General features: G+C 42.3%; 1 protein-coding gene across 1 annotated transcript; it reads left to right on the forward strand.

Annotated features, from left to right (window-relative positions):
• Nucleotides 1-4,336: 4,336 nt before the first annotated feature.
• Nucleotides 4,337-20,970, forward strand: fam189a2 (family with sequence similarity 189 member A2). The gene is made up of 11 exons (XM_034692602.1): nucleotides 4,337-4,995; nucleotides 8,015-8,071; nucleotides 8,188-8,298; nucleotides 8,611-8,730; nucleotides 9,522-9,629; nucleotides 14,849-14,982; nucleotides 16,399-16,534; nucleotides 16,673-16,721; nucleotides 17,195-17,398; nucleotides 19,720-20,057; nucleotides 20,222-20,970. Exons 1-11 carry the CDS (start codon nucleotides 4,717-4,719, stop codon nucleotides 20,552-20,554), a joined length of 1,869 nt encoding a protein of 622 aa, XP_034548493.1. The 5' UTR covers nucleotides 4,337-4,716; the 3' UTR covers nucleotides 20,555-20,970.
• The last annotated feature ends 1,531 nt before the right edge of the window (nucleotides 20,971-22,501 follow it).

The raw sequence follows: 22,501 nt of genomic DNA on the forward strand, positions 1-22,501 counted from the left end.
TATTTTAAAACAAAAAGTACTTGGTACTTGTGTCCCATTCAGAAGTCTGATTAAATTCTTAAATAATTGAATCTGTGAAAAATTTAAAAAATGTAAGTTTGGAACATAAAGACTTATTTATTCACTGATTTGAATAGACACCTACAGTTGTCTCCAGACGTAATCACTACAACAAGTTATACCACTTCCGGACCAGACTCAAATCTACTGAGACGGTACTGGAGTGAATATCTTTGTACAGTCATGGCCAAAAGTTTTGAGAATGACACAACTATTAATTTTCACAAAGTCTGCTGCTTCAGTTTTTATAATGGTAATTTGCATATACTCCAGAATGTTATGAGGAGTGATCAGCTCAACTGCAATTAATTTCAAAGTCCCTCTTTGCCTTGAAAATGAACTTTATCACCAAAAACACATTTCCACTGCATTTCAGCCCTGCCACAAAAGGACCAGCTAACATCATTTCAATGACACACAGGTGTCACACACATTAACACAGGTGTGGGTGTTGATGAGGACAAGGCTGGCGATCAATCTGTCATGATTGAGTGACTGGACACTTTAAAAGGAAGATGGTGCATGACACCATTGTTCCTCATCTGTTAGCCATGGTTACCTGCAAGGAAACACGTGCAGCCATCATTGCATTGCACAAAAAGGGCCTAACAGGGAAGTTTATAGCAGCGAGTAAGATTGCACCTCAGTCAACCGTCTATCCAATTATCAAGAACTTCAAGGAGAGAGGTTCAATTGTTGCCAAACAGGCTCCAGGGCGCCCAAGGAAGTCCAGCAAGCGCCAGGACCGTCTCCTGAAGGTGTTACAGCTGCGGGATCGGGCCACCACCAGTGCAGAGCTTGCTCAGGAATGGCAGCAGGCAGGTGTGAGTGCATCTGCACGCACAGTGAGGCCAAGACTTTTGGAGGAAGGCCTGGTGTCAAGGAGGGCAGCAAAGAAGCCACTTCTCTCCAGTAAAAACATCAGGGACAGACTGATATTCTGCAGAAGGTACAGGGACTGGACTGCTGAGGACTGGGGTAAAGTCATTTTCTCTGATGAATCCCCTTTCCGATTGTTTGGGGCATCTGGAGGAAGGCTTGTTCGGAGAAGACGAGGTGAGCGCTACCATCAGTCCTGTCTCTTGCCAACAGTGAAGCATCCTGAGACCATTCATGTGTGGGGTTGCTTTTCGGTCAAGGGAGTGGGCTCTCTCACAATCTTGCCTAAAAACACAGCCATGAATAAAGAATGGTACCAGAACGTCCTCCGAGAGCAACTTCTCCCAACCATCCAAGGGCAGTTTGGTGATGAAGAATGCCTTTTCCAGCATGATGGAGCACCTTGCCATAAAGCAAAAGTCATAACAAAATGGCTCGGGGAACAAAACATTAAGATTTTGGGCCCTTGGCCAGGAAACTCCCCAGATCTTAATCCCATTGAGAACTTGTGGTCAATCCTCAAGAGGCGGGTGGACAATCAAAAACCCACAAATTCTGACAAACTCCAAGCATTGATTATGCAAGAATGGACTGCCATCAGTCAGGATTTGGTCCAGAAGTTGATTGACAGCATGCCAGGGAGAATTGCAGAGGTCTTGAAAAAGAAGGGTCAACACTGCAAATATTGACTTATTGCATGAATTCTGTGTAATTCCCAATAAAAGCTTTTGATACTTATGAAATGCTTCTAATTGTATTTCATTATACCATAGAAACATCTGACAAAAACACCTAAAAACCCTGAAGCAGCAGACTTTGTGAAAATGTAATATTTGTGTCATTCTCAAAACTTTTGGCCATGACTGTATGTTCTTGGACTAACAGAGACCGTAGATACAGCTCTCTCCCTCATCTTTAAAGCACAACAACAGACTGCTTCATCTATGAACAGGTCACTCAGGTAGTACTGATGAGACTCAGAATAACGCTGTAGTCTTTTGTTGATGTTTCCTAGTCACCAAATGATGAAGCAGCAAATGAATATGGACGCCTGTAACACATCTAGTTTAGCTATACTCAGCATTAGCTTACATTATTGTCACGTATAGCATATAGTTCTCATGAAATAATAACGTGTGTCAGTCTCATCTGATGTGCTGCTCTACTTCAGTTAAATTCAGACTTTGATTTAAAGACAACCTGATTCTGTCCTATCAACAGTCCTGACTTCAACAGAGATGAATACACACCTTAGCAACATTCAAAAAGACTCAGTCCAGCTGCGCACTGTGTACCCTCAGAGTCCACCTGGGGGTCTGGTGGGCGGAGATTCCAGCAGTCTGACTCATGTCAGCTGACTGGGGGTTCATCAGCAGAGCACACAGAGCCAAAGACTCCATGGCTGTTTTCAAAACGGCCTGCTACATACTACCTACTAATGTAGTATGCAGTAGGTTCTGCCTTATACATACTGCGTTTGAATTTAGTCTGTAGTTTAAGATACGATAAGATAAGATATTACTTTATTGATCCCCGGGGGCAGGGCCGGCTCTTCCAATAGGCAATATAGGCAAATGCTAAGGGCGCCGTGGCCTCTAGGGGGCGCCACAAAAGAGGGAAAAAATACCTTAAATATAATTGTATTAAAACTAGTTATTACTATTAACTCTTCAAATGGAAAAGCTCACATTGATTCAAATGTAAAGCAATGGGGCGGCGGCGTGAAAGAAGCTTTTCTAAGCTTAAACTCATTAAAACATACCTGAGGTCTACAATGATGCAAACTCGTCTCACTGGACTTTCAATTATCAGCATAAATCATGTGGTCTCCAGTGAGGTGTCATATGACGATGTCATAGATGACTTTGCTGGGAGAAAAGCTAGGAAAGTACAGCTGTAGCAGGAGAGGGGAGGCTGAGTAGGTAGTGGATGCAGTAATTAAAATCCACCACTAGAGGTCTCTAAAATGCCTGTTTTGTACATAGTTTTGTAAATAGTTGTAGAAAGGTTTTTTATATAGCTTTTGTATATATTTTATTTAGTTTTTGTATATAGTTATTGCAGAGTGTAAATGTAGCCTATGCATATAGTTTTTGTGAGCAAACTGTGTGGTTATTTAAATTGTTTGATGTTGATTGTTTTATTTGTAATTTATTACTATCATTATTGTTATTATTATTATTGTTATTATTATTATTATTCACTTATTTACAAGTTTTTATTGTGTAGTTAGGGTATTTATATTTTATTTCATATTTTTTTGTATTTAAGTATGTAAATTTGGTGACATGTTACCTTACAAATTAAAGACATTGATAAAAGCAATGCTATTCGATTTCTTTTGTAAGTGCATGTTAATCGCCGATGGAGGGGGGGCGCCATTTAAAATCTCGCCTAGGGCACCACATTGGGTAGAGCCGGCTCTGCCCGGGGGGGAAATTCAGTTGTTACAGCAATCCAGACATACGTACAATCAAGAAAGAAGTTTCAGTAAGTACAAATAAGTAAAGTATAAAATAAAATAAAATAAAATAAAATAAAATAAAATAAAATAATATAGTCTGACTGTTCTGTTGGATCTGTGTTGCAGTACGTTGGGCCAGACGTCACTGAATTTCTGGTTTCAGAAAGCAGATAGCTGATAGATAAACTGCTTCTTTAGCATCACTGATGATTTAAAAAGTTAAGAAGTGGTTTATATGGAATTTAATCATTTTCACAGCACCTAAAAACTGAGAGCCCCTGTCATAAAAAGAAGAGAAAAGAAAAGGCCGCTGTGCATTGTGGGAAACAGTACGTGAGGCAGACTGGTCTGATGCATACTGTGAAATTTTCCCGAATCAGTAGACATCTGGGGAGTTTTGGCATACTGCAGATTTTGCTCTTGTTCACATACTACATACTACATACTGAATTTTGGACAAATCAGTCCGTACTGCTAGTATAGTAGGTGGTTTCGAAAACAGCCCGTGTCTCCAAACAGGCCTGTAGAGGTTTTATGTAGTTTAAGATCAGACCTTTCCTGCATTTACAAATTAATAACATTTACCCTTTCTGTCTGTACAACCTACATTTATTCAAGTATGAAACAGTTGTTATATTCCCTTTGACTTAAAAAAAAAAACATGACAAAGTGTCATAAATATTCTAAGCTTAATTCTTTAAGCACTTACAAAAGATGTTTCTTCAAAGTCACATTTGAGGGCACTAATAAAGAAATTTACAGTCAGCCTTTTAACTCATCCCAAATGATAGATCTGAACAGAAACCCCACCTCTGACAAGGCAAATAACCAATCATGGTTTAGGATTTTGGGGTGGCCCCTGAGGTAGCCAATTGGATTTTACGGGGTGCTTCTGCCACCCTTGGCCACCCCTCTGGACACGCCACTGGTTGGGGGGCCAGCCTTCCGACTGCCCGGGTCCCTCACTGACCTGCTCACAGTCCTGATCCATGGAGCCCCTCCCTGCCCGTTTCAGAGTAGATGTACATGTGTGCAGGCTGCATGTGATCCAGAGTATTTCAGGAGGAGTCTGTTTACATGAGTCCCCCCCCCCCCCCCTACCACACACACACACACACACACACACACACACACACACACACACACACTTTTCTCTGACCCAGCCAAACTATGTGAAAGTCGATCCCCGGCCTGCATGTTGTTGAACCCAGACTCCGTCATGGAGATGGGACCGAGCAGAGACCTGATCGAGGATCTGGGATAATCCACACCTTTTCTCTGCAGGATCTCGTCTTTGTTTGGGTTGTCCTCACATGTCGCTCCCGGTGGTCCTGCCCGGCTCCTGCTGTCCGGGTCCCGGATCCTCTCAGCTCGCAGAGCCGTGCTTCAGGAACCGACCCCGCGGCTTCTCCGCCTCGTCCCGGCTCGCAGGCGGCGGCTCTCGGCTGCTGCTGCCCGGGCGGCCGCTGCTGTCTCTGGGCTTGCTGCAGCTGCTGCTCGGCGGCTCCATGGTGGCTCTGTCCTTCGGGGCTCTGTCCCTCAGCAGCTCCCCGCCCGTCCGGAGCTCCTGTCCGTTCTGGGCCGGGTCCTCGGTGAGTTACAGGAGGGGACTCGGGTGTGTTTTTGTGAGAAAAGGAATGGACTGAGTTTGATCAGAGTTGCAGAAACCTGTTTTAATCAGTGAAAGCTCAAACAGTGTAGATCGAGTTTGAACACAGAGTTCTATCAGTCAATAACCTTTAAAAACGGAAATGATGTCAGAGAGAGAGAGCAGCTGTTTATCTGAAAAACAGATGAGCTGCAGCCACTGCGTCTGGTTTCCATTTACTCTATTAATACTGTGTGTGTGTGTGTGTGTGTGTGTGTGTGTGTGTGTGCGTGTGCGTGAGTGTGTGTGTACTCCTTTGCAGTAGAGTTCATGTTGTTACAGTACTATATCTAACATGCTGAATACACTCTGTGCTCTCAATGTATTTTAACTCCTCTGCTGTTTAATGTTAGAGTGCAGTGTCTGGATTTAACACTTTTGTGTTGTGCAAATCACAACAGCAATTCAGAAAACAGCAAATCAGAAAACACTACAGCAAATCAGAAAACACTACAGCAAATCAGGAAACACTACAACAAATCAGAAAACACTACAGCAAATCAGAAAACACTAAGACAAATCAGAAAACACTACAGCAAATCAGAAAACACTACAGCAAATCAGAAAACACTACAGCAAATCAGAAAACACTACAGCAAATCAGGAAACACTACAACAAATCAGAAAACACTACAGCAAATCAGAAAACACTACAGCAAATCAGAAAACACTAGGACAAATCAGAAAACACTAGGACAAATCAGAAAACACTACAGCAAATCAGAAAGCACTACAACAAATCAGAAAACACTACAGCAAATCAGAAAACACTAGGACAAATCAGAAAACACTAGGACAAATCAGAAAACACTACAGCAAATCAGAAAGCACTACAACAAATCAGAAAACACTACAGCAAATCAGAAAACACTAGGACAAATCAGAAAACACTAGGACAAATCAGAAAACACTACAGCAAATCAGAAAACACTACAACAAATCAGAAAACACTAGGACAAATCAGAAAACACTAAGACAAATCAGAAAACACTAAGACAAATCAGAAAACACTTAGACAAATCAGAAAACACTAGGACAAATCAGATAACACTACAGCAAATCAGAAAACACTACAGCAAATCAGAAAACACTACAGCAAATCAGAAAACACTATGACAAATCAGAAAACACTAAGACAAATCAGAAAACACTACAGCAAATCAGAAAAAACTACAGCAAATCAGAAAACACTATGACAAATCAGAAAACACTAAGACAAATCAGAAAACACTAAGACAAATCAGAAAACACTAAGACAAATCAGAAAACACTACAGCAAATCAGAAAACACTAAGACAAATCAGAAAACACTAAGACAAATCAGAAAACACTACAGCAAATCAGAAAAAACTACAGCAAATCAGAAAACACTAAGACAAATCAGAAAACACTAAGACAAATCAGAAAACACTAAGACAAATCAGAAAACACTACAGCAAATCAGAAAACACTAAGACAAATCAGAAAACACTATGACAAATCAGAAAACACTATGACAAATCAGAAAACACTAAGACAAATCAGAAAACACTAAGACAAATCAGAAAACACTACAGCAAATCAGAAAACACTAAGACAAATCAGAAAACACTACAGCAAATCAGAAAACACAAAGACAAATCAGAAAACACTACAGCAAATCAGAAAACAACGGAAGTGTTTTCTGAATTGCTTGTAGCTGTTGGCAAGGAGGCTCAAAGCCCGCCTCTTTACATATCAGATTCTGAAGGGCCCCAAACATGAATGATGTTTCAGTTTAAAGGAAAGCCGGTGAACACACACAGGTTGTGAAGAACACACCTGTATTTATCATCCTGCTGTGTTTCAGACACATCACAGAAAACAATGTTTTTCACTGAAGGACTTAAATCAGTTTGAGACAACAGATCAGTTCAACGCACGACGGCTCCCTGAGTATGACAGAGTGTTGGTGTCAAGCGGTAACCTCTGGTCTCAAACTATGAAGCTAATGCGTAAGTGTTATAAACTGCAGTTCATTGAGAATCCGCTTGAGGCTGGCTGCAGAAACACAGGAAACCACATAGACCTCAATTCAAAGAGATGATCTTTGCAGCATTAATAAACATGTTTACAGCCTGGTTCAAAAAACAGCTTGGCCCTATGTAGTTTATTTCTCTCTATCAGCACACACAGTACGGGTGAATTTTTTTCTAACGCGACGGTTCAGAAGATATTAAGATTACAAGTTTTTGCCCAAATAAGGACATGACTGACTTGACTCCCGGTCGGGAACACATAGCTGTTGGCTAGGAGGCTCAAACTCCGCCCCTTTACGTCACACTCTGCCTGGTTGAGTTCATCATTTCCAATATGGCTTCCGCCGTCAATTGGCTTCAAAACGGCTCTCAGGCACAGATGGGTGACGTCACGGATACTACGTCCATATTTTATACAGTCTATGGTTGATATGCAGCATCAGGTTCAGGTTCTGATTCATGTTCAGGTACATTGAATGACATATTTCATGTTTTGGTGGGTACAAGTTCAATGAGCGGTGTTTGTGCTCACACACAGGTGTATGTTCACCTGTGTGTGTATCATGTTGGTAGATGTGTGATTTTTGGGTATTGGTTTTGTGATTTTATGTCTCTCTCTCTCTTTCTTTCTCTCTCTCTCAATTCAATTCAATTCAATTCAATTCAAAGGGCTTTATTAGCATGGAAAACATATGTAATCATTGCTAAAGCTTAAAAAGAAATAAAACACAAAATTACAAACAATTACAGAATAATAAGATTCAATGTTAAACTAACAGCTGTATAGAAGAAAGAAAATATATGAATAATAAAAATAATAATGATAATAAAAATAAAAATAACAATAATAATACTAACAACAAAAATAATAATAATATTTTCATTTATCTTTTACAGATGACTATAGATTATTTACAGAAATGTAAAATTAAAATAAACTCTCTCTCTCTGTGCGTGTGTTTTCAGGTGATCCTGTCAGGTGTGGTGGGACTCACCACCTGGAGGAAGCCCATGCTGCTGCTGGTAAGACACCCCCCTTCACCCATTCTGTTGTGATTGAGTTAGCCTGAAACCAAACACCTGCTCAGGTGTGTTTAGGTGTGTTCATCTGTGTCAGGTGTGTCCATCCCCCCATCCAGGTGAATGTGTTTGTCCTGCTGTCTGTGGTGTGTGTGCTCCTTAACCTGGCTGGATTCATCCTATGCTGCCAGGGAGCCCAGCTGGTTTCCAGTCTGACCAGCTGCCAACTGGTGAGGCTGTTTACCTTCTGTTTCTCATCACCTCAGCACTTCCTGTTTTCATTCCTCCTTCATGATGTCACTCCTGCCCCCTGGTCACCAAACAGGAAGTGACATCATGAAGGCGTCATGTTTGATAGCCCAATGAGTTCATGCTGGGTCACTTTACTCTAACACATCAGAAACTCTGAACAATGAGCACAAAGATACAAATACAGTTAGAGTCCAGCTGAAACATTGTGTGTGTGTGTGTGTGTGTGTGTGTGTGTGTGTGTGTGTGTGTGTGTGTGTGTGTGTGTGTGTCTGTCTGTGTGTCTGTTTCAGAGTGAGGCTGGAGATGTGTGTTATTGCTGTTCTGTCTCCTCGACCTCAGATTGTCCAGAGGAGAAGCTTCTGGAGCTTCATCCCGCTCACTCCTGCAGCACCATGAGGATCCTATTGAAGGCAAAACACACCTGAGCATGAACACACACACACACACACACACACACACACACACACACACACACACACACACACACACACACACACACACACACACACACACACACACATAGTTACACACACACATCCTTACACATTGCTGAAGATGTTGATTAATACCTGATTAAGGACCCGTCATTGTGCATGGTCAGTGGCGGTTTATCAGCTGAGCGATGCTCCAGCTCTAACACACTGACAGTTCATAAAGATGGATGATGTGTCTCAGCCTCCTCCGCTGTGCAAAAGGGAAGCTAAAACACGCATCTATGTGTGCTGATAAATTAACATAGCACAAAAAGTAAGGACATTAGTGTTTGGTAGTTACTTTCTTTTGTCATAACAAAGCTTCTTGGCAATAAATGGTATAAGCCTGTTTATTTCCTTTTAAGTGGAGCCACATTTGTGAGGAACATGCATTTGTGGGAAGAGCAGCAGAGCTGAGTTTGTGGGTTGTGCCCATGGATAATTTGCCAAATCTTCTCTGCCAAAGCCACTCAGCTTATTCTGCTGTTGACTCTTGTTTTGAGCTTCTGGTACCCTCAGGTGCTGACCATCAGGTCTCTGATTGGCATCACTCTTTATCCAATCTGTGTTTGGATTTTAAGCTTGCCATGTCATCCATCTTTTCATATCTATTTTTTACACATTTAAGTCTGAACATATGAACTGAAGTGATATTAAAAAAGATAAGGTCATGAATTATGTGCTCATATCTCAGCTGCTGTTGTTGAATGAGATTATGCTTTCTACAGAAGGTCCTGTTTGCCCTGTGTGCTCTGAACGCCCTCACCACAGCTGTGTGTCTGATGGCAGCTGCTCTCAGATACCTGCAGATCTTCACCTCAAGGACACCCTGTATGGTACGCTCACACCTCAAGTGACCTGTAACAGGTTAATATTAGTGACTGTATGCTCCCACCTCAAGTGACCTGTAACAGGTTTATATTAGTGACTGTATGCTCACACCTCAGGTGACCTGTAACAGGTTTATATTAGTGACTGTACGCTCACACCTCAGGTGACCTGTAACAGGTTAATATTAGTGACTGTACGCTCACACTTCAGGTGACCTGTAACAGGTTTATATTAGTGACTGTATGCTCACACCTCAGGTGACCTGTAACAGGTTTATATTAGTGACTGTATGCTCACACCTCAGGTGACCTGTAACAGGTTTATATTAGTGACTGTACGCTCACACCTCAGGTGACCTGTAACAGGTTAATATTAGTGACTGTACGCTCACACTTCAGGTGACCTGTAACAGGTTTATATTAGTGACTGTACGCTCACACCTCAAGTGACCTGTAACAGGTTAATATTAGTGACTGTACGCTCACACCTCAGGTGACCTGTAACAGGTTAATATTAGTGACTGTATGCTCACACCTCAGGTGACCTGTAACAGGTTAATATTAGTGACTGTATGCTCACACCTCAGGTGACCTGTAACAGGTTTATATTAGTGACTGTATGCTCACACCTCAGGTGACCTGTAACAGGTTTATATTAGTGACTGTATGCTCACACCTCAGGTGACCTGTAACAGGTTTATATTAGTGACTGTATGCTCACACCTCAGGTGACCTGTAACAGGTTTATATTAGTGACTGTATGCTCACACCTCAGGTGACCTGTAACAGGTTAATATTAGTGACTGTACGCTCACACCTCAGGTAACCTGTAACAGGTTTATATTAGTGACTGTATGCTCACACCTCAGGTGACCTGTAACAGGTTAATATTAGTGACTGTATGCTCACACTTAAGGTGACCTGTAACATGTTTATATTAGTGACTGTATGCTCACACCTCAGGTGACCTGTAACAGGTTAATATTAGTGACTGTATGCTCACACCTCAGGTGACCTGTAACAGGTTAATATTAGTGACTGTACGCTACCACCTCAGGTGACCTGTAACAGGTTTATATTAGTGACTGAAGGCTCCCACCTCAGGTGACCTGTAACAGGTTAATATTAGTGACTGTACGCTACCACCTCAGGTGACCTGTAACAGGTTTATATTAGTGACTGAAGGCTCCCACTTCAGGTGACCTGTAACAGGTTTATATTAGTGACTGTATGCTCACACAAATCAGGTGACCTGTAACAGGTTAATATTAGTGACTGTATGCTCACACCTCAGGTGACCTGTAACAGGTTTATATTAGTGACTGTATGCTCACACCTCAGGTGACCTGTAACAGGTTTATATTAGTGAGTGTACGCTCACCTCAGGTGACCTGTAACAGGTTTATATTAGTGACTGTATGCCCACACCTCAGGTGACCTGTAACAGGTTTATATTAGTGACTGTATGCTCACACCTCAGGTGACCTGTAACAGGTTAATATTAGTGACTGTATGCTCACACCTCAGGTGACCTGTAACAGGTTTATATTAGTGACTGTATGCTCACACCTCAGGTGACCTGTAACAGGTTTATATTAGTGACTGTACGCTCACACCTCAGGTGACCTGTAACAGGTTTATATTAGTGACTGTATGCTCACACCTCAGGTGACCTGTAACAGGTTTATATTAGTGACTGTATGCTCACACCTCAGGTGACCTGTAACAGGTTTATATTAGTGACTGTACGCTCACACCTCAGGTGACCTGTAACAGGTTTATATTAGTGACTGTATGCTCACACCTCAGGTGACCTGTAACAGGTTTATATTAGTGACTGTATGCTCACACCTCAGGTGACCTGTAACAGGTTTATATTAGTGACTGTATGCTCACACCTCAGGTGACCTGTAACAGGTTAATATTAGTGACTGTATGCTCACACCTCAGGTGACCTGTAACAGGTTTATATTAGTGACTGTATGCTCACACCTCAGGTGACCTGTAACAGGTTAATATTAGTGACTGTACGCTCACACCTCAGGTAACCTGTAACAGGTTTATATTAGTGACTGTATGCTCACACCTCAGGTGACCTGTAACAGGTTAATATTAGTGACTGTATGCTCACACTTAAGGTGACCTGTAACATGTTTATATTAGTGACTGTATGCTCACACCTCAGGTGACCTGTAACAGGTTAATATTAGTGACTGTATGCTCACACCTCAGGTGACCTGTAACAGGTTAATATTAGTGACTGTACGCTACCACCTCAGGTGACCTGTAACAGGTTTATATTAGTGACTGAAGGCTCCCACCTCAGGTGACCTGTAACAGGTTAATATTAGTGACTGTACGCTACCACCTCAGGTGACCTGTAACAGGTTTATATTAGTGACTGAAGGCTCCCACTTCAGGTGACCTGTAACAGGTTTATATTAGTGACTGTATGCTCACACAAATCAGGTGACCTGTAACAGGTTAATATTAGTGACTGTATGCTCACACCTCAGGTGACCTGTAACAGGTTTATATTAGTGACTGTATGCTCACACCTCAGGTGACCTGTAACAGGTTTATATTAGTGAGTGTACGCTCACCTCAGGTGACCTGTAACAGGTTTATATTAGTGAGTGTACGCTCACCTCAGGTGACCTGTAACAGGTTTATATTAGTGAGTGTATGCTCACACCTCAGGTGACCTGTAACAGGTTAATATTAGTGACTGTACGCTCACACCTCAGGTGACCTGTAACAGGTTTATATTAGTGACTGTATGCTCACACCTCAGGTGACCTGTAACAGGTTTATATTAGTGAGTGTACGCTCACCTCAGGTGACCTGTAACAGGTTTATATTAGTGACTGTATGCTCACACCTCAGGTGACCTGTAACAGGTTTATATTAGTGACTGTATGCTCACACCTCAGGTGACCTGTAACAGGTTTATATTAGTGAGTGTACGCTCACCTCAGGTGACCTGTAACAGGTTTATATTAGTGACTGTATGCTCACACCTCAGGTGACCTGTAACAGGTTTATATTAGTGACTGTATGCTCACACCTCAGGTGACCTGTAACAGGTTTATATTAGTGACTGTATGCTCACACCTCAGGTGACCTGTAACAGGTTAATATTAGTGACTGTATGCTCACACCTCAGGTGACCTGTAACAGGTTTATATTAGTGACTGTATGCTCACACCTCAGGTGACCTGTAACAGGTTAATATTAGTGACTGTACGCTCACACCTCAGGTAACCTGTAACAGGTTTATATTAGTGACTGTATGCTCACACCTCAGGTGACCTGTAACAGGTTAATATTAGTGACTGTATGCTCACACCTCAGGTGACCTGTAACAGGTTAATATTAGTGACTGTATGCTCACACCTCAGGTGACCTGTAACAGGTTAATATTAGTGACTGTACGCTACCACCTCAGGTGACCTGTAACAGGTTTATATTAGTGACTGAAGGCTCCCACCTCAGGTGACCTGTAACAGGTTAATATTAGTGACTGTACGCTACCACCTCAGGTGACCTGTAACAGGTTTATATTAGTGACTGAAGGCTCCCACTTCAGGTGACCTGTAACAGGTTTATATTAGTGACTGTATGCTCACACCTCAGGTGACCTGTAACAGGTTTATATTAGTGACTGTACGCTCACACCTCAGGTGACCTGTAACAGGTTTATATTAGTGACTGTATGCTCACACCTCAGGTGACCTGTAACAGGTTTATATTAGTGACTGTATGCTCACACCTCAGGTGACCTGTAACAGGTTTATATTAGTGAGTGTACGCTCACCTCAGGTGACCTGTAACAGGTTTATATTAGTGACTGTATGCTCACACCTCAGGTGACCTGTAACAGGTTTATTTTAGTGACTGTATGCTCACACCTCAGGTGACCTGTAACAGGTTTATATTAGTGACTGTATGCTCACACCTCAGGTGACCTGTAACAGGTTAATATTAGTGACTGTATGCTCACACCTCAGGTGACCTGTAACAGGTTTATATTAGTGACTGTATGCTCACACCTCAGGTGACCTGTAACAGGTTAATATTAGTGACTGTACGCTCACACCTCAGGTAACCTGTAACAGGTTTATATTAGTGACTGTATGCTCACACCTCAGGTGACCTGTAACAGGTTAATATTAGTGACTGTATGCTCACACTTAAGGTGACCTGTAACATGTTTATATTAGTGACTGTATGCTCACACCTCAGGTGACCTGTAACAGGTTAATATTAGTGACTGTATGCTCACACCTCAGGTGACCTGTAACAGGTTAATATTAGTGACTGTATGCTCACACCTCAGGTGACCTGTAACAGGTTAATATTAGTGACTGTACGCTACCACCTCAGGTGACCTGTAACAGGTTTATATTAGTGACTGAAGGCTCCCACCTCAGGTGACCTGTAACAGGTTAATATTAGTGACTGTACGCTACCACCTCAGGTGACCTGTAACAGGTTTATATTAGTGACTGAAGGCTCCCACTTCAGGTGACCTGTAACAGGTTTATATTAGTGACTGTATGCTCACACAAATCAGGTGACCTGTAACAGGTTAATATTAGTGACTGTATGCTCACACCTCAGGTGACCTGTAACAGGTTTATATTAGTGACTGTATGCTCACACCTCAGGTGACCTGTAACAGGTTTATATTAGTGAGTGTACGCTCACCTCAGGTGACCTGTAACAGGTTTATATTAGTGAGTGTACGCTCACCTCAGGTGACCTGTAACAGGTTTATATTAATGAGTGTATGCTCACACCTCAGGTGACCTGTAACAGGTTAATATTAGTGACTGTACGCTCACACCTCAGGTGACCTGTAACAGGTTTATATTAGTGACTGTATGCTCACACCTCAGGTGACCTGTAACAGGTTTATATTAGTGACTGTATGCTCACACCTCAGATGACCTGTAACAGGTTAATATTAGTGACTGTAATTAATTCCTTTACAGCCTTACGTTGTGATTGTTTTTATTTTGCATCCTGTACTCTGAGTGCCTCTGGGAACTTTTGGATTAACATAGTTAACCTAGCTTAGCATAAAGCCTGGAACAGAGGACACCTGTTGTTTTACGTCTCGACTACGATAGACATGAAAAGATATAATATGAAGGGTCGACATAACTTGATCAATACAATATAGTAATGTGTGATGTCATTGTGTTCCTGCTCTGTGATAGGATGAGCCCAGGGCTGCAGTGGAAGACAGGGAAGAGGCTGCTCAGGTCCCAGACCCTGATGAGTTTGTGGCCCCGGCCCCTCCTCCCTCTTACTTCTCTACTTTCTACTCCTACACACCTCGCCTTGCCCGCAGGTAGCCCACTGTTCTGCTTTCTGCCACCGACTGGTATGACATCATGCTTAATGATTTCTGATTTTACACTTGCGGTGCACAAACAAATAAAAGCTCTCACCACGGGGGCTCTGACAAGCAAAAGAATTAATGACATTTAGTAAGTCCTACAGAAATGTATATGTATTGCAGCGTCCGTCCGGACGCTGTAGGGATGACGAGCCGATTTGTGAACACGTTGAGCTTTGATAACAGCTCAGTGTCGGCTGTGAACACACCAACCAACAAACAATCAATGTTTGAATGAATGAAAACCTTCTCCTCTTGTCTCTCCTCTCTCCCGCTTGCACACTCTACACCTCTCCTGATGCCTTCACTGACTGTCAACACTGTAGGAATTAAGAACATCTACACTGAACACGTTTAACAAACAGTAGAGCTGTTACAGTATTATATATGTATTATAACTTTTCTCCTGATATCGTGTCACCAGTACAACTGGATAATGCTAGCATGACAGTTGTGAGTACTAACAGCAGCCATGTTTGTTTGTGTTTTTAACTTTCACTATGAGAATGTTTTGGTGTTTTCTTACCGCTGAGAGAGACATGAGTGAGACATGAGTTGACGTAGTGCAAAAACACCAGACCGGTTTTGAATCAGTCACCATCATATGGTCATGAATCAGTGGCGCTTGTGCATGTGAGCAGGGGCGTCGTTTTGGAGAAGCTCCGAGGGGAGGGGGGGATGGGTTTGACGGAGTCCTGAGGAAGTGCTACATTCAAATTCATGCTAGTTTTCAGTGACTACAAACTCTAACCTTAACTCCTGCCAACAAGTCGCTGCATGCAGCTACATGCGGACAACATGAAGCCAGCATGGAGCCAACAAGAACCTACAAGCACCTACATGCAGCTAACACATGCAGCCAACATGCACCTACATGCAGCCAACACATGAAGCCAACATGCACCTACATGCAGCCAACACATGAAGCCAACATGCACCTACATGCAGCCAACACATGCAGCCAACATGCACCTACATGCAGCCAACACATGAAGCCAACATGCATCTACATGCAGCCAACACATGCAGCCACCATGCAGCTACATGCAGCCAACACATGAAGCCAACATGCATCTACATGCAGCCAACACATGCAGCCACCATGCAGCTACATGCAGCCAACACATGAAGCCAACATGCATCTACATGCAGCCAACACATGCAGCCAACATGCACCTACATGCAGCCAACACATGCAGCCAACATGCAGCTACATGCAGCCACATGCAGCCAACACATGAAGCCAACATGCATCTACATGCAGCCAACACATGCAGCCACCATGCAGCTACATGCAGCCAACACATGCAGCCAACATTCAGATAACATATAGCTAACAGGCAGCCTTTGTGTGTTTGTGAGTTGCAGGATGTTGGGGGACAGTGTGATACCTCTCCCTCATGTCTACGGTGCTCGGATAAAAGGGGTGGAGGTCTTCTGTCCTTTGGACCCCCCCCCTCCATATGAGGCTGTTGCTGAAAGCTCCTCCTACACAGTCACACAGGTACCTTAGTTTGTTTTATACGTCCACTTAAATGGATGATGGATTTTTGAGGGTTGATCTTGATACTATTCATCTCTGTACCTGTCTGTCTATTTCTGTACCTGTCTGTCTAACTGTGTACCTGTCTGTTTATTTAAGGACACTGAGATTCCATCCACCCCCCCTCCTCCAGGACCTTCGGTTGCAGGTAAGACTTCTGTCCACAAACCTGTTAACAGGTGTATCATGTGTTGATATGCTAATTGGGTGATCAAAGCTGTGACATCTTACCTGGTTGATCCTGCCACTAGCATAAGCTTGTGTCAAAGATTATATTATATTATATTATATTATATTATATTATATTATAATTATGTAATCATATATATGTATTTATATGCATATATAAATATACACAGAATATGCATGTATACTGTATATATAAATATACATTTATATATATATGTATATAAATAGATATATAAATATATATGCATATCAATAGATGTGTATATGCATATATATATAGAGATAAATAAATGTGTGTGTGTGTGTGTGTGTGTGTGTGTGTGTGTGTGTGTGTGTGTGTGTGAGTACAACTTGAAGATTATTCTGTTATTTGTCATTTAAAGTAAATATCAGATATGATTTTTAACAGCAGGAGTGTATTTCTGTGTTCAGGTCCAGTCCTGAGTCCTCCAACAGGATCGTCATCAACAGGTGTCCCTCCTCCATCTCCTCCATCTCCTCCATCTCCTACTCCTCCTCCTTCTCCTCTTCCTCCTCTGCCTCCTCAGCAGTGTTCTCCGGGTCTTGTTGCTCATAGAAGAACGAGGATCCATCGGTCCAGCAGTGACCCAGTACTAATGGACCTTGCAGCCAAAGGTCTGTTTCCTCTTAATCATACCCTGTTCATTTACCATTGTGTTCACTATCACTCTGTTCACTGTCACTTTCTTCACTATCACTCTGTTCACTGTCACTTTCTTCACTGTCACTTTCTTCACTATCACTCTGTTCACTGTCACTTTCTTCACTATCACTCTGTTCACTGTCACTTTGTTCACTATCACTCTGTTCACTGTCACTTTGTTCACTATCACTCTGTTCACTATCACTTTGTTCAGTGACACTTTCTTCACTATCACTCTGTATAGTATCATTCTGTTCACTGTCTTTGTTCACTATTAATCTGTTCACTATCACTCTGTATAGTATCATTCTGTTCACTGTCTTTGTTCACTATTAATCTGTTCACTATCACTCTGTATAGTATCACTCTGTGTACTATCACCCTGTTTGCTGTCACTCTGTTCAATTCAATTTGCTTAATTGGCATGAACAAAGACATGTTGTTGCCAAAGCACATATGATTCATACACATACATTACATATATATTCATTAAATATGATATACATAACATATATATTAATTACATATTATATTTATTACGTATTTTATACGCATTAATGAACGATGGTGTCACCCATACAGCATATCTCAATGTCCTCACTTAATGCGGTATGCTCAGAAAACCTTCACCTAAATCACTGTCACTGTTCACTGTCACTGTCACTCTGTTCACTATCACTCTGTTCACTATCACTCTGTATAGTATCACTCAGTTTACTATCAATCCTGTTCACGAACACTATTCACTGTCATTGTTCATCATCAGTCTGTTCAATATCACTTTATTCATTCATCAATTCACTATTACCCAGTTCACTTAATATTTGTTCACTGTCACTCTGTTCCCTGTCACTCTGTTCACTCTCACTCTATTCAATTTAACACTGTGTGCTGTCACTCTGTTCACTATCACTCTGTACAGCATAACTCTGTTCTCTATCAGTCTTTTCACTCTAACTCTGTTCACTGTCACTCTGTATAGTATCAGTCTGTTTACTACCACTCTATTCACCATCTTTGTTCACTATTACTCTGTTTATTATCACTCTGTTCACTATCACTCTCTTCGCTATCAATCTGTCCACTATCACTCTCTTCACTCTTACTCTGTTCCCTGTCAGTCTGTTCACTATCACTCAGTTCACTATCACTCTGTATAGAATCAATCTATTTACTATCACCCTGTTCGCTGTCACTGTTCAGTGTCACTGTTCACTATCACTCTCTTCACTATTACTCTCTTCACTATCAATCTGTTCCCTAACACTCTCTTAACTATCACTCTGTTCAATATCACTTTGTTCACTATCACTCTGTTAACTATCACTCTATTCACTATCACTCAGTTCACTATCACTCTCGTCACTATCACTCCATTCACTATCACTATGTTCACTATCACTATGTTCACTATCACTCTGTTAACTATCACTCTATTCACTATCACTATGTTCACTATCACTCTCTTCCCTATCACTATTCACTATCACTCTATTCACTATCACTCAGTTCACTATCACTCTCTTCCCTATCACTCTATTCACTATCACTATGTTCACTATCACTATGTTCACTATCACTATGTTCACTATCACTCTGTTCACTATCTCTTTGGTCACTGTCTATTTGCTCAGTATTACTTTAGTAACTCTCACTGTTCATGAACTTTCTCTTCTCTTTCTCTTGTTTATTCTCTTGTGAATAATATTTGTACTTAGTCCAAACACCCTTTGTCCAGCATCTTCGTTCACTCTCACTTTTTTCACTTCAACTTTTCACCCTTACTTTGATCACAAAAACTGTTCACCCTCAGTTTTTGCACTCTCACTTTGTGCACTCTATCTCCTAAAAGCTGCTTGTACTGATTTAGTCTGACTGTCAGAGCAGATATGATAGAAGGAGGGAAAGTTAACATAGCTATAAAATAACTATGTTTACATTCCCTCCTTCTTCTCAGATCTGCCCTGACAGTCAGACTAAATCAGTTATTTTTATTTTATAGCAGTGTGTGTGTGTGTGTGTGTGTGTGTGTGTGTGTGTGTGTGTGTGTGTGTGTGTGTTAGTATGGTGCGTGTGTTGTCTATGTTTTCTGAATCTATTGATCTTTAATGAGTGCAGGGATTTGAAATTGATCACTGTTGATCAGCTTCATATAAAGTTTATCCAGTATTCCAGCTTTTATTCTGAAGCACCTTGCTGACTTCCTGCTGAGAGTCTGTCTTTGATTCTATGAGATGAAACTCTGCCCGCCCCCATCATCTTCTTCTTCTTCTGTGTTTTTATTTTACTGTAGTTCAGAGCAGCAGCGAGGCCCCAGTCACCCCCCCTCAGACCACAGACTCCTCGACACAGACCTCACAGCCCACACTGGCCCCACCTACTCAGGCCCAGGTCACCCTGAGACGCGCCAACAGAGATGGCCGAACCCCCCGTCGGCCCCGGCCCTCCTCCATGGTGGACTATCAGAGCTACAGACACACCCAGCAGTTGGTCCAACGGATCCTGAATCAGCCAGCCGCTCAGGGTCTGACCCCTGAAGTCCAAGAGCTCGTGGAGAGCATCCGGACCGTCCTGCAGTCTGACCAGGAGCACATGGAGGAGGCAGTGCGCTGTGCCAGCTATATAGAACAGGTACCAGAGATACACGCACACACACACACAACCACACACACACACACACACACACACACACACACACACACACACACACAAACACAAAAATCAACAGTTCAGTAACACACTGATCATGTTGGACAATCTAATCACAAACTTACCTGTTACCTGTCCTCTCTCAGGTGTTCACTGACTCACAGGTGAGTCCAAGTCGTTCTGACCCACCCCAGCAGCAGCAGCAGCAGCAGCAGCAGCAGCAGCAGCAACAGGAGGTGGTGGGTTCCTCTCAGACTTTTCCCCGTCCCCCAAGGAGGACACCTGGTCTTCTACACCTGCGGAGCTGTGGAGACCTCAGCTCCTTCACCTGCACTGCTCAGGACTCAGCTGAGCATGGAGGATACAGGAGGGCGGGGTCGAGGGCGGGGTCAAGGGCAGGGTCAAGGGCAGGGTCTCATCTAGATCATCCTGAACGACCCCACAGTCTGATCGGAGTCTTTAGAGAGACTGTGCTTTGAAAATCACACAGCAGCTGACCTGTGTGTGTATGAGAGATAGAGAGTGTGTGTGTGTGGGTGTGAGTGCAGAGTCTTAATATTTCATGAGTGAAAAAGGAAAATGAGAGACTCTGTAAAGTGTTTTCTTGAGTCAATAATCGCTTTACACTTCTTTATACTTTTTTTTATTGACCAGATGAAAAAAAAACTCTGATTAAACAAAGTTTGTTTTTTACAAATGTATGTGTGTGTGTGTGTGTGTGTGTGTGTGTGTGTGTGTGTGTGTGTGTGTCTCTTCTCTGATGTCACATGGTGCCTCCTGCAGAGAGATATCACAGAGATTTACTGGAGTTGATGTTTCGTACGGTAAAGCTGGTCTCTTCATGTTCAACTAAATAATTTAGTGTAATAAATGTTGCTGTCAGTGTTTTAAGTCATGTGAAGTTGTTTGTCATTATTTCACATTAAAGGGATATTTCAGAGTTGCATGGTGGTTGTAGCAGTCACAACAGATGCCGCTCAGCTCGACCCCTTCAATGAGAAACTGCTGGAGAAACAGCACGCAAGCTCGGCTACAGTTTCTGCAGACCGGGTCAGTCCTACCACGTCATTTAGCTCATTTAGAGAAACTGCGACCCGAGCACTCGTCTCGCTTTAGGTGTACCCTCTACTGTTTGTTTTTGCACTACTTGTGGACACAACACAGACGTGCTCCTCCGCCTGCAGTGCATTAATCAGCTAATCTTACCTGTAATGTACATCACTGATATATTGTTTTTTTTGGACATTTTACATCTCAGTTTTGCATGAGCTCATAGTGCCCTGTTACCCCTCTAGAACACTACGCTCCCAACATGCAGGCCTGCTGGTCCTACCTAAAGTCTCTAAAAGTAGTATGGGAGGTAGAACCTTCAGTTATCAGGGCCCTCTCCTTTGGAATCATCTACCAGTCAGGGTCCGGGAGGCAGACACCCTCTCTACTTTTAAGAGTAGGCTTCAAACTTTCCTTTTTGATAAAGCTTATAGTTAGAGCTGGATCATCCACACCCAGGATGCGTGTTTCCCGCGTTATGGCTGCGAGGTGTGTTTGCTCCGTCTGACGGCTTGCGCCCTGCTACACAGGACACGTGTTTGAAGCGTAGCGCCAGCTCAGAGCGACCAGGATCAGCTGGGTCTAGCATAGAGAGAACTACATACAAACAACAGGTTAGAGAGCCTTTCTGTGGTTGAATCATTTAGGTAGTATTCTGTTACTTTAATGTTTCTATCATCACTGAGTATGCTGCATAGCTATAAAGTTTAGATTCTGCAGGTTTAGATTAATTAGAATTTTTCTGCTCTATTTTGTTGTCCTGTTACCTTCTGACTCAGTGATCATCTTAAAGTCCTGTTACCTTCTGACACAGTGATCATCTTAAAGTCCTGTTACCTTCTGACACAGTGATCATCTTAAAGTCCTGTTACCTTCTGACACAGTGATCATCTTAAAGTCCTGTTACCTTCTGACACAGTGATCATCTTAAAGTCCTGTTACCTTCTGACACAGTGATCATCTTAAAGTCCTGTTACCTTCTGACACAGTGATCATCTTAAAGTCCTGTTACCTTCTGACACAGTGATCATCTTAAAGTCCTGTTACCTTCTGACACAGTGATCATCTTAAAGTCCTGTTACCTTCTGACACAGTGATCATCTTAAAGTCCTGTTACCTTCTGACACAGTGATCATCTTAAAGTCCTGTTACCTTCTGACACAGTGATCATCTTAAAGTCCTGTTACCTTCTGACACAGTGATCATCTTAAAGTCCTGTTACCTTCTGACACAGTCATCATCTTAAAGTCCTGTTACCTTCTGACACAGTCATCATCTTAAAGTCCTGTTACCTTCTGACACAGTCATCATCTTAAAGTCCTGTTACCTTCTGACACAGTGGTCATCTTAAAGTCCTGTTACCTTCTGACACAGTG

The sequence above is a fragment of the Notolabrus celidotus genome, chromosome 9 (genome assembly GCF_009762535.1).
Source record: "Notolabrus celidotus isolate fNotCel1 chromosome 9, fNotCel1.pri, whole genome shotgun sequence".
Lineage (NCBI taxonomy): Eukaryota > Metazoa > Chordata > Actinopteri > Labriformes > Labridae > Notolabrus > Notolabrus celidotus.